This window comes from Helicoverpa armigera, chromosome 27 (assembly GCF_030705265.1).
Source record: "Helicoverpa armigera isolate CAAS_96S chromosome 27, ASM3070526v1, whole genome shotgun sequence".
NCBI lineage: Eukaryota > Metazoa > Arthropoda > Insecta > Lepidoptera > Noctuidae > Helicoverpa > Helicoverpa armigera.
In genome coordinates this window covers 1,998,298-2,012,048 of record NC_087146.1, presented here as the reverse complement: position 1 = coordinate 2,012,048, position 13,751 = coordinate 1,998,298, and the positions used below count along the sequence as shown (strand labels likewise).

The 13,751-nt window shown below is 34.0% G+C and overlaps 1 protein-coding gene across 1 annotated transcript; it reads right to left on the bottom strand.

Moving 5' to 3' along the window:
* Window positions 1–5,367: 5,367 nt before the first annotated feature.
* On the bottom strand, window positions 5,368–13,683 carry LOC110373770 (cuticle protein 1). The gene is made up of 3 exons (XM_021331117.3): window positions 13,553–13,683; window positions 6,301–6,479; window positions 5,368–5,888 (listed from the first exon to the last, which is right to left on the bottom strand). Exons 1-3 carry the CDS (start codon window positions 13,565–13,567, stop codon window positions 5,813–5,815), a joined length of 270 nt encoding a protein of 89 aa, XP_021186792.1. The 5' UTR covers window positions 13,568–13,683; the 3' UTR covers window positions 5,368–5,812.
* Between the last annotated feature and the right edge of the window lie 68 nt (window positions 13,684–13,751).

Genomic DNA, 13,751 nt, shown 5'->3' with positions numbered 1-13,751 from the left:
ATATTATGAACAGGATTTTTTGTTTGTTCGTAGCCACCAAAACAACTGAACTGATTTGAAAAATTTCTTGCACTGTTGGGAAGCTATACTATCACCGCCCAAGAGCCCGAAATATGTCAAAAACATAATCAACAACATGAATGTAAATAAATCTCCGGGAAGCGACCTTGTGCGAATGTCCGACCTTAAAATAATTATTGATAAAGTAAGCCCCGTTTTAGCTAAACTTATAAACCTAACTGTAAAAAAATACAAATTTCCTAATAAGCTTAAAGAGGCAATAGTCCGCCCAATCCATAAAAAAGGTGATCGCAAAAATGTCTCAAACTATAGACCTATTTCCATTTTATCTAGCATAGACAAAATCATTGAAAAGTGCATAGTTAATCAATTAAGTAACTACCTACAAACAAATAATATTATTAACGAGTGTCAACACGGTTTTTTAAAAGGGAAAAGTACAAATACATTGCTTGCAAAATTCACTGACGAAATAAACAGTTACTTAGAAGACAAAAAATTTGTTATTACAATATTTTTTGATTACAAAAAAGCATTCGACACTTTGCAGTTTGATACCATCCTAAATGCAATGGAGGAGTGTGGGGTGAGAGAACCACTTAATCCATGGTTTCGTGATTACCTCACCGCGCGCTCCTACTGTGTGAAGGTGGAGGATACTCTTAGCGACAGAGTCGAGGTGCGGAGCGGGGTGGCGCAGGGCTCTGGATGTGGCCCAATTTGTTACCTTATGCACGTGAACAGCCTGTGCCATGTGCTGCAGCATTGTTCTGCATATATGTTCGCAGATGACCTGTGCATACTTCGCTCTGGAGCTAACATAGACGATATCTGTCAGTTAGTTCAACAAGATATAGACGCTGTTGTTAAATGGTCGCATGACAATGGCATTATATTAAATGCCAGTAAAACTAAACTAATGTTAATTCATTCACCATATTTGCAATCTAATAGTGTGACTCCACCCTTATTTACCCATGATTATACATGTCACCATAATAACTTACTGGACTGTAAATGTAAACCTATTGAAAGAGTTAATTGTGTTACTTACCTGGGCGCGAGAATAAATGATAAATTTTCCTGGTCACAACATGTAGACTACATTTCTAATAAACTAAGAATATTATTGAGTAAAATGTACCACCTAAGCTTTAAAGTTCCTATTAATATTTTAAGATGTATTTATATGTCATTAGTTGATTCTATTATGAGCTATGCTCTTGACAGCTATGGGTTAACATTCAAAACTAACTTAGATAAATTGGAAGCCCTCCAAATCAGATTTTTAAAACTACTTGTTACTAAAAAAACTAAAAGCAGCTGTAAAGGAGACTATAGAAAATTATTTAAAATATGCAAAATTTTACCGATTACCCTGAAACATAGATATCTTTTATTAGTTAACCACCACTGTATCCAAGAGCATAACTTAACTTATGTAAAGAACAACCATAATACACGATCTATGGCTGCTGGTAGATTTAATGTACCCAGAGTCACCAACTACTTTGGTGACAGAACATTAAAAAAGAGAATACCTTATCTATTGAATAGTCTGCCGGCAGACATAAGGAGTGAAACTAATATAAAAAAATTCAAGCGTAAATTAAAATTATATTATTTAGATATTATTTAAGTTTTATATTTGTAATTGCAAGTTCTTTGTCATTATCTGTATAGTATTTAGTTATAAGCAAATTTAATTGTTCTTAAAGATACTCACTGACCCCACAGTCAAACCATTACAACGGTTTTGTGGGGCTTAGCATATAAGATGGCTACCTTTGTGATATAAGATAAATAAAATAAAAAAATAAAAAAAAAAAATAAAAAAAAAAAAAGTAGCAAAATGTAGCCCTGTAATTATCCTAGGAGCACGTATTTTTTAATCCTATAGAAATCCTGTAAACGATAATATAGCCGCATTTGGGCGCAGTTTATTGGACTATTTCGCCCTATAGTCGCTTTGTTATAATCCGGTAAAGTGCTATTTGATTTTATAATTACCTTATCAAGTGCTTTAACAAAACATATTTGACCTATAAAAATCCGGTAAATGCATCCAAAAAGAGCGATTGGTCCTTTTATGATCTGGCGCGTGCCGCTACTAGAGTAATTGGTCCTACAGTGATCAGCGTAATATCATTAGTTGATTCATTCAGTCGATCATTCGTTCTTTTTTCGTTAATTCATTGTACTGTGCTTGTGCATGACATTGAATCCTCTTTTATTTTCAAAATATAAGTAAAGTCACATTTTAATAAGGTTTGTCATTATGTAACATTTGTCGTGTGCCTGTTTCGTAAAGAGTGCCTACACAACTTGCGAAAATAATTTTATTGATTAAATGTTAGACGATAATAAACATATCTTCATACGCCTTCAAAATTTAACATTTTCATTATTTGTTAATTCAGTAATAAATTAATAAATACCTGTCCTACATAGGGCGCCATTACATTGCATTTATCAGAACCTTTATATGACTTTTTAATCTAAGTTAAGACGCTTACATGACATACCTACGCCACCATATTTAAGTTTCAAGGTTCCTTACTTATAAAAATCAGAGGCTATGCTAGCTTGCTGCTAAGAATCCGTTAAGGGTCACGACTAAGATAAAATTGTTCTATAATATCTTTACCTCTAGCAGCTTTATCTGTGGCATTTATAGGAAGTGCATGTCTTATAGAAGAATGAAACAAGACGTTAACAAGATAAAACAATCTTACTAAATGCGATTATCGGATCAAAAGTCACACTTTGCTAATAACTTTTATAACTTGCATTTATAAGACTGATCCTGACTGACTGCTCTAGTAAGAGTCGTGTAAAATAATCCTATTGACATTTATAAAACTAAACTATACGGTCGAAAGTACTTGTAGTGCAAATCATCTTAAAAGATGCTTTAGCAGGATCAGTGGCCTAAGTTAATGCGTCTACTAGATTTCTATAAGGCGTGTAATCTTATTAGTCAATTGCTATAGGAGAATTTTGCTAGTTGGGCGGTTGACATAGGCTATATTTTATCCTGGTACGGTACAGTAGTTCCCACACGACGTGGGTGAAACTGCTGGCGAAAGCTAGTTAATAAATAATTTAATAAACTTTTATCAATGCGATAATGTCATAACGAAACCTTTTCCAAATAATAATCAAGTGTTTTGATATAACCTATAGCTGTTGATAAATTAACATAGTTTTCGCCTTTTCCAGTTAATCTATACTAATACATATTATAAAGCTGAAGAGTTTGTTTGTTTGAACGCGCTAATCTCAGGAACTACTTTTCCGATTTGAACAATTCTTTCGGTGTTAGATAGCCCATTTATCGAGGAAGGCTATAGGCTACTTTTTCGGGTTCATGCAGATGCGGGTGAAACCGCTGGCAGAAGCTAGTTACTTTTATAATCTACTAGCTGCTTGTATTCTGATAAAAATCGGTCCCAGTTTTGCACCCTTTAGTTACAAACAAACATCTTTATTATATTGGTATTCATTGGTAAGGAAGAAATAAATAATATTTCCTGGCCTCTTTCTGAATAAAACAGTTATTCAAAATGTCACTACATTAATTTTATTTTAAAAGTATAAATCTGATTGAGCGCAGCTTCCTGGTACAAAACATTTTTATTTATTTTATTTCACGCATGTCAAACTGATTGAGATAAATTATCGTGAAAAGTCGACTTTTAAAAATGCTATAAATCGCTTTTAAGACATTGTTTTACAATTAAGATTGATTTATGACAAAAATAAATGTTTAAAAATATATGGTACGCGGTCGAATTGAGAATCTCCCTTTTGGGAAGTCGAAGAATGTAAGAAATTAGCCTCGACTGCTATTGCTATGCAAGGGGTGGTAATTTACAAAGGTATTTTTTTCTAAGCCTGTCATACTGCTGGGCAAAGATCTACTTAATCCATCTCCACAACCCTAGAGCTTCCTGGAGACTGTACCTTATCACGTTTGTAAGCTTCCAGGTAGTCTAGATCAGCGGTTCCCGAATTCTTTTGGCTTCGGAACCCTTTTCGTTTCACCATTTTTCGGCGGAACCCTAGCTTAAGTAAGAAGTAAACTAAAGACATAAATACACTTAGGTACGGCTCGTGGTGTGTGGTAGCGCACCAAATGGTTACATGGTTAGAGACATACCTACTCAGTATACTCAGGTGTAGCACGGCTATCTGCCGCACGGGTCAGAAAACAATTTAGCCGTCCTTGACTTTATGTAAATAGTTTTCAGTTTGAAGACTGACAAAGTAAACGCGAAAACAAATAGTTTGGGTATTGTACAGGTGCGAGGCGAGCGAGCGCGATTTTTTTTCCAAGCACCCGCTATTATTGAAAGACATTCAGCGGCAGCCGGTATCGCGAGCGAAGCGAGCGCGATTTTTTTTTAGTTTTGAGTACCTACACAAAATAAATAAAACCACTGTAAATTAATAAGGTCTCAAAAAGTATAATATCCACACAAAAAAGCAAATGCAAATGAATAAGAAGCATCTAGCAAAGAAAGCGGTATTGCTTTTTCTGAACCAGAGAAATAAAAATAAACATATAAATCAAAGGAAAAATGAATAAAAAAACCTCGACGGAAGAGCGCGAAATTTTCTTAGTTTGGAGGGGCAAAAATTGGAAATAATGTCACACTTTGATCCATGGTAAAAATAGCCACTGAACATACTCGTATACCGTGTCATGTCACGTCCTGTCAAATGTACGAAAACGTATAATCCTGGAGATGAAATAAGCCCAAAAAACGCGGTGATTTTTGGCCGACTTGCTACCTTCTTTTGCCGATTGCCGAAGACCTGGAGGTATTGAGTTAATCTACAATTTGCAAAAAAACACAATCAAATTATCTGATGCCGTGGCCGTCCCCCGCCACTTGTCGCAATTCGTACTTACACTCGCGAGTCTCCTACTCACCTACATGTCGCCTAAATGGAATTTTGGAATGCAATATTTTAAAACAATTGAATTGAAAATGAATAATATTTTAATATCGCCTAAAGTGAAACGATTTACTATATGGAATTCTTGAATTTTCCGCGGAACCCCTGAGGGCCTGTCACGGAACCTTAGGGTTCCGCGGAACACCATTTGGGAACCGCTGGTCTAGATACGTAAGGCTGTCTACCCATGTCCGATAAATCGGTGACCGACTGTTTGTAGGAGGAAAATAGAACACATGACAGCAATAGTTCAACAGACACGTCCTACAGGTCGGAAAGAATCCCTGTCAGGCAGTCCCACAAAAAATTGGCCCGATTATCTGTCCTACAAAATTGTTTTTAAAAGGCTCAATATTAAAAAAACAAAAAAATACACAAATATATTTTTATTTACATTATTTTTTACACGATTTTTTTACAAAAAATATAATTACAAATGCAAACAAGCATTTTCTTACAAAAACAAGATGGATGCGTCTATTTACATTTTATTTTATTTTTTACAATACTATGGCAGTGCTTCTGTTAGAAATTATTGCAAAAAATACCCAATTATTACTAAAAAGCTTACAGTAAAAAAATGGCGACCAAAAGTAGCCATTTTACATTTCAGACCAGAAACAGGGTATTAAAATATCTTCACAAACTATCCCAATTTATTTGTAGACATTTCCAAAACGTTCTGCCAAAAAATACCGCCAAAACATGGTTGACATTGACATTGACATAAGCACAGATGATATAGAAATGCTCTACAAACAAGATGGCGTCTTATATTTTGAAGCTGTCATAATTTAGGTGTCGGAAAAGTGTTGTGTTGGGGTTTTCACCAGCAGTAGGGGTAGTTCGGGCAAAGCGCGGGTGGGAAGTCTGCGGGGTACCTCGGAGCGGCGGGGACGGCTCTGGAAAAATAATATTTATTAAAATATTAATTAATAATAGCTTCATCCTTACTTAACATTATAGATGGAAAATTATCTCTGCCTGTCTATCTGGCTAAAACTGAGTACTGAACCTATATAATAAACCGAAAGAAAAAAAAAATGAACCTACCTATCATGCAATCTGGTGTTTTTATAAAAAAAAAAAATGAGTTTCTAAGAAGGTTGACATAATTTGTCAAAGCATTATAAACAAACTTGAGCAGAAGTAGACAATATACATAGATTGATTCACAAATATGTGGCTACAGGATACTTTTTTAAAGCTCAGTTAAACTCATTAATAGTGTCAAATTCTATCAACTCTCTTTTAATCTTATTTCTTATTATAAAAACCGCAACTATTACTAAAAAAAAGTCCTTGTGTTCTTACCCGTGATGAGCAGGGGCCACAGCAGGGTTGTATCCCCACTGAGGGATAGGCATGCCGTCCGGGGTGTGTCGGGCTAGAGCCTCCGCGTCACAGTAGGGATAGTTGGGGCAAACGGCGGGATGCACGCCGGCGGGATACTCCCGGGCGAGGGCTGCCGCCACCAGCGCGAAGATGAAGAACTGAGGACAAGAGGAATTATATGAGCAACGTTTTTTTATCATGGAAGCTTTTTTATAAATAAAAAAAATATTTATTTTCCCAAGAGTAAAAAATGGTCAACAGCATTTTTGACACAAAGGCGAAATATGAAATTTCTTGTAGAATATTTGATACGTAATCTAAGTCCAGAACATAAAGTTACACTAGCACGTCGGGATTGAAAGATGTTTTAGTCTTCAATTTAACCTTAAAATTCAATTCAAACTATAGGTACTAGATTTAAGTAATCTTGTATCACTTTTTTACGCTGAAGAAGGCTCTTGACCTAACTGCATTAATCTAATTTGAATCTAATAAAAAACAAGTTGTATAAAATTCTAGTTTGCTATGCCTATTATAGGTGTACACATCGGTAATAATGACATCTTTGCTTACTCCGTGGTACAGATATGGCTTTGTAACCTGTCATGGAAACCTTAACAAGCAAATAAATATTTTGAGTTTGATTATAACCCCATAGCGCCCATGGGGTTATTTCAAAAATTAGGTTTTTTTCGATTAAATCTAATGATAATATTTGAATGAGATACAAGCCCCTTTTACTAAGTTTGCCTTATTGAACTCTTGTAACGAAACCATAGCGCGATGCAAGTTTCGCACATTCGGATCAACGCCATCTGTTGAGCAAATGTGGTAACGTGCCGTTGGAAAATTTAATGGTAGTTTACGAACATTTCTGACTCCGTGGCATAGTTATAGCTTCAATTGAACACCTATTTTATTTTTTATTTATTTAAAAAGTACTGCTACATCAACACCATTTAACATTATTTCGATAACTTAAACTAGTTTTTTTTTAATTTATGTGACAATAATGGCGTACATAACATTCGAAATTCATCGGCTCGAAGATGGAATACCTTCAATAATAAATTTAAAAAAAATGAAGAATATGTAATAAATACATACCTACTTGAAATTCAAATTTAACAAATAATAAAGTAATAATTGTTGTTTAAATATTAACATAAATGTCTAATAAATGTCATAATATGTCGCATCAGAGAAAAACCTATCATATAAACCTTAACAAAACAAATAAATATTTTGAGTTTGATTATAACCCCATAGCGCCCATGGGGTTATTTCAAAAATTAATTGTTTCCTTATTAGTTCTAATGATAGACAATATATTATGTATTTGAATGACATACAAAGTCCCTTTTACTAAGTTTGCCTTATTGAACTCTTGTAACGAAACCATAGCGCGATGCAGGTTTCGCACATTTGGTTCAACGCCATCTGTTGAGCAAATATGGTAACGTGCAGTTGGAAGATTAAATGCTAGTTTCTAGCGAATCTTTATTTTTCAGACAATATACAGTCCATTTTGTTAGTAAAAACACAACTTATAATTATTGTTAGTAGATAAACATAATTACACAACACAAATTTACCCTCACGCTATCCTCAGTAGGTACCAACTTTACAAAATGCCTAAAGTTAGGACAGTACAGATTCTCCGCCACTGTTTTTAGGATTCTGTTGTTATTAGCCCGAATCCTATTTATTATTGATGCCGTTTTATTTTCTTATGAAGGCGTCAAAGTCATCGGTTCGATTTTCCGCAAACATTTCCGACGCACTACAGACCTACACCTATCATACAAACCTTAACAAAGCAAATAAATATTTTGAGTTTCATTATAACCCCATTACCCAATGGGGTTATTACAAAAATTAGTTATTTATTAGACCAGTCAATATGCTGCAATATCTACCTCCTTATAAACTATTTCAAGCCACTTTTTATTAAGTTTGCCTTATTGAACTCTTGTAACGAAACCATAGCGCGATGCAGGTTTTCGCACATTTGGATCAACGCCATCTGTTGAGCAAATGTGGTAACGTGCAGTTGGGAGGTTTTATGCTAATTTATGGACGTAATCAGTTATAATTATTCGACAGAATGCTTCGGTAAATTAACTACTTAATACTGAAAACATTTTCTTTATATAATCTGATATTAACTATAAAAAATAAATCTTTTAGCTTTATAATATTGTATACTCAAGCAGAAATGAAATGATGCACGAATTTGTGTCAATTTACAACCTCACACTAAAATGAGAAAACTACTGAATTTTTAATTGTTTCTAACAACCCATATCGTTCAGTACGTATAGGTGTATGTACGACACTGTTGTACTTATATTTTTTTATTTTCACCCGCGTTCTGTGGGAACTACTGCCCGCACCGGGATAAAATATAGCCTATGTTACTCGCAGATAAAAAACCTTTCTAATGGTGAAAGAATTTTTAAAATCGGTACAGTAGTTTTTGAGTGTATCCATTACAAACAAACTTACAAAATTTGCCTCTTTATAATATTAGTATAGATAGATAGAGTATCTTTGCCCAGCAATGGGACCAAAAGTCAATGACCTTACTTAATTAACTTAGATATTACAACTCCCCTTATTAAATCTATTACCAATTTAAGCGTACCTATCGCATGAACCAGGGCGTAACTGCAACACAATGATTTAGGTAACATTGCAACGTTGCAATAGCAAATGCAATTAATTTTTAACGTGCATATGACACGATAGGCAATTATTGCTGTTTTAAATTACTTTTTAAATTGTTATTAGATACTAACATGCTTTTGTAAAGTTGACCTGTATGTAGCTATGCAGGGTGTGTCGTTCACAATCACATTAAATCCTATCGCATATACTTTATGATATTCTATGGCGAATTGTTAACAAAATAACCTAATCCATTCAGTGGTTTAACCACAGGAGTCATGTTTCGTTTTTTTTTATAATTTACAACATCGTGTGTAAAGCAGAGATAAAGTTAGAAATATCGAATGTTTTGATCAGTTGACAGCTGTCAGTTTTCAAGGGAGAATTTCAGTTGTTTGTAATGACTGACTTTTAAACGGTGTTCTAATTTTCGCATATTTTTTATTTTTACGTATTTTTCTTTGTGTTAATCGGCATATATTAGCCAGTATATTAATGCATTTCATTTAATGTGATTGTGAACGACACACCCGATATAATAGAATCTAAGGGAACTAACTTAACCATCTTCCAAGGATCATAGCGTCATGAAATTGACAGCTGTATGTAGTTCTGATGACAATACGATAATATGGTACTGTCGAACTGATCTGATGATGGAGCCGGAAGATTTGAACTGGAACTTTTTTATGTTTTATTGTTATTGTATTTTTGGTCTAGTTTCTAAATGTTAATTGTTGCGTGTGATATACGATTCTTGTGCGTGACAAATGTGTTTTTCTGGGTCTGCGTTTTTTAATTACGTTAGAGTCTAATAGAGAAAGTTTTAATTGTTATGAAGTTTAGTCGTCTGAAATAAAAAATGTTTTTAACAAGCATTTAAGAAATTAATTGACTTTTACTTAGAAGTTGCAGTTAGCATGTAAATAGAGAAGTATATAAAATAGATTGAAGACATTTTGTAGGATTTTAATTACACATTATTACATGATTTGATCAACAAATTAAAGCATAGAAAACATTAAATGTAAAATTAACTTTGTTGAATTGGTTTAATTCAATAAAAAAAAATTCATAACAATTTCAATTATTTAACTGAAAAACTTGCGCTTTATTATAGGTAAATTAGAGATTTCTTTAGAAATAAACATTAGGTACCTTTGTAAATTCTTTCTTTCCTGTCTTCTTTCTTTATTATATGTGTGTACAAAAATTTGTAAATAAATAAATAAATTAATTAAAGTCTACCTTTGTGACATTATAAACACCCAAAATACTTGCATAAATCCGAAATTCTCACCTCAGAATGTCAGTGGGTGTCACCAAAACCGATTAGTCAGTACAACAATGCAATTATGCAACAATGCAGCCGATATATTCAAATGCAATGACATTACTGTGTAGATTGCATCGTTTCGGCCATTTTGAATATTGTTTATGGTCGAGTGTCATAGACATTTTGGGTTCGGATTTCGAATTTAGTATTTTGATGTCAGAACTGATTAGTTAGTGATTTCTAAGAATTTTGCATGTTGGTTTCACGTACTTTCTATGTATATCTTAGACACCACAATGGCTGATAAAAAGGTGAAGGAAAACATCTTGAGGAAACCTGGACTATATAGTCTGAAATCACCAACCCGCATTGAGCAAGCGTGGTGATTAATGCTCAATCCTTTTCCGTGTGACAGGAGGCCTGTGCCCAGCAGTGGGACGATAAAAAGGCTGTAACAGTAACAGGTATCTATTACGTAATTATGAATTTATAGTTCTGATAATGTAATTTCATGTCTATGTCTATACTACTATAATAAAGAGGAAACATATTTTTATATAGTTTTTAAAGGCTCCGACACTACTGAACTGTTTTGAAAAATTCCTTTATGTTGGAAAGCTACACTCTTCCCGAGTAACATAAGCTATTTTCATCCGGGTATGAGCAGTAGTTCCTGCTGGATGCGGGTGAAACCGCGGGAAAACAGCTACTATACTATAAATATATGTAGCATATATTAAAGATATGATAAGTAAGGAGGATGAGGATGATGATAAGTACATGTCAACTATGTATAAGAAATAGGTAGATATTAATATACCTACTAATTGCTCTTTATACATACATAACATATTGTAATTAGATACCTCATAGCAACCTCTAATTATATCAATCGACAAATTACCAGATAAATTATGATTGATATTGAATTCATGCATAATTCATAACACTGATTTTAAAACAGTAATAAAGCTGAATAGGCTGTTTGTCTGTTTGACTACACATATCTCTGAAACTACGGGATCGATTAGCACATCAGCGAGTTTCTTATATGGCAATTAAGTATTCTTGAAAAAAAAAAAACATTTCTTCCGTTTTACGTGAAAAAGCTTATAACTAAGCTTATAAAGCTAGAAGGAGTTAAAACCTTCCTGGGTAAATAGGCTATATCTAACACTTCAGTAATTATTCAAATCGGACTACCTAATAGTTCCTGAGATATTGTTTTCAAACATATATAAGCTCTTCAGATTTGTATATTACTAGTGTCCCTCTCCGGCTTCGCACGGGATTAGAGTATTTCCCCACTATTTAATGTACGTTATTATACATATAAACCTTTCTCTTTAATCACTCTATCTATTGAAAACCGCATCAAAATCCGTTGCGTAGTTTTGAAGATTTAAGCGTACAAAGGGACACAGGGACAGAAAAAGCGACTTTGTTTTATACTATGTAGTGATTAAGTATGTACCTACTTATAGACTACAAATTAGACATAATTAATGCTTATTAAAAACGAATTCACACCGTAGGCGATCTAAGAGGCAAGGGCAAGTAAACCCGCGGGGCAACTAGTAACTAATATCATGCATATTTACACCTGTTCTTGTCATGTTGACACACATACTACTTAAACCCATGTGTTGAGATTATGATAATTGTAATTAGACATTGTTATTTTAATATCTTCATTAGATTATGTGCGGAGTTTGAATTCCATAGCTTTTCTATTAATATTAGAAACTGAACTTTTGTACATATGTACATATGGAAGTTTTTCACTCTTAAACTATTAACTGGATTTTGATTACATCATCATCATCATCATCTCAGCCATAGGACGTCCACTGCCGAACATAGGCCTCCCCCTTAGATCTCCACAGATACCTGTTGGAGGCGACCTGCATCCAGCGTCTTCCGGCGACCGTTATAAGGTTTTGATTTAGCTTGGTGGTAATAGATGTGGCAGCATAGTTTACTCATCAGAATAACATTTAGGGTGCGTTTCCCCAGTCGGACTTTTTATTCGAGTAATGGGAGTAGGTAGTTCCTTCAGGAGGCGGGTGAAACCGCTGGTAGAGCTAGTTTTAAATTCAGTACCTACAATTATATTTCAGACACTGACGGGTCGATTTTTCCCACACGAGGATAAAAAGTAAGTAAGCTTTGATCTTTCTCGGGCTAAATTATACTTACATATTTAAATCAGTCAAGTAGTTTTAGTGTGAATGCTTGACAGACAGACAGAGCTGCTTTCGCATTTATTTTATTATGACTACTTTAATAAGGATAACTTGGTATTAATGTTTTAACTTTTTTTTAAAACACTTTCTTAACTTAACCTTAATCATTAACATAACCATTTTTAACTTGCTCTCAATAAATAAATCTTTACCTTAAGGGTAAACATCTTTTAAATACCACTTGTCAGACACAAGAATTTTCATCTGCCACCCAAAACAGGTCAGACGACATATCAGACTCGAGCTTCTGATCGGCTCAACATTTTGAATAGCTGATCATTTATGCATGAGTCTATTCACAAATCAATCACGGTTTGGACAATAATTTGTCTTTATATAAAGAGTAGGTAATGCTGACAGTTGATTGTATTGTCAGAAATGAGGTAAGGCTGGGTTTAGATGGGAGCGGAGCGAGTAGCGTTTTATTGTAAAAAATTTTAATGAAATTATTTTTCAGGTTTAAGCCTACTAATATTGAAATGCGAAAGATTCTATGAATGTAAAACAAAAGTCTGTTTGTACCTCTTTTACGTGAAATCTACTAAATGAATTAAGTACTCTTTGTGAGTCAGTTTTTAAAGTTGAAATGTAATGTCTGAAAGTCGTCAGTGACGATGTCAATTGACTTATTTCAGTATCGTTTTCAACACATTATAATGGTTTGGAACATTTCCAGATTTATCTTAACTTACAGAACTTTTAAGTCAGGTTCTATATTTTTAAATAGCCTCAGCCAAATCTTGGTTTCCATAACGACTTCTGGGATATTTTGTACGCATTTTACGATTAATCATTTCAATGAAATTTCAAATATTGATCAGCAAAAATAAACTAAGGCAAGCTTCTAATTATATAAAAAAATATAATAACAATTTTAGACAGGTATACATTTTGGTTTCAATGCAAAATCTGTCAGATAGACAATCTATCAACTTTTTAACCGTCTGCGCCTTGCAAAGGGGGTAGATATTTATCACACTTCCAATTCTCTCAAAACCCTCAACTACACTTTAAACTATATAAAAATATCTGAACTCACCAGTTTTCCGTACATGTCGTCTGTATGTGTATCCTCTCAACTGAACAGTGAGACTGATGCCTTACGCTGGTAGCACGCCGCTTATATACGTGCGCACGAGTCGAACATTCGTATGCAGTATTGTAATATTTCTCGAAACTATTCGGGGTTGCTAGATATTACGTACCTTTAGATATATAGTTTTTTTCAGAAGAGTGTG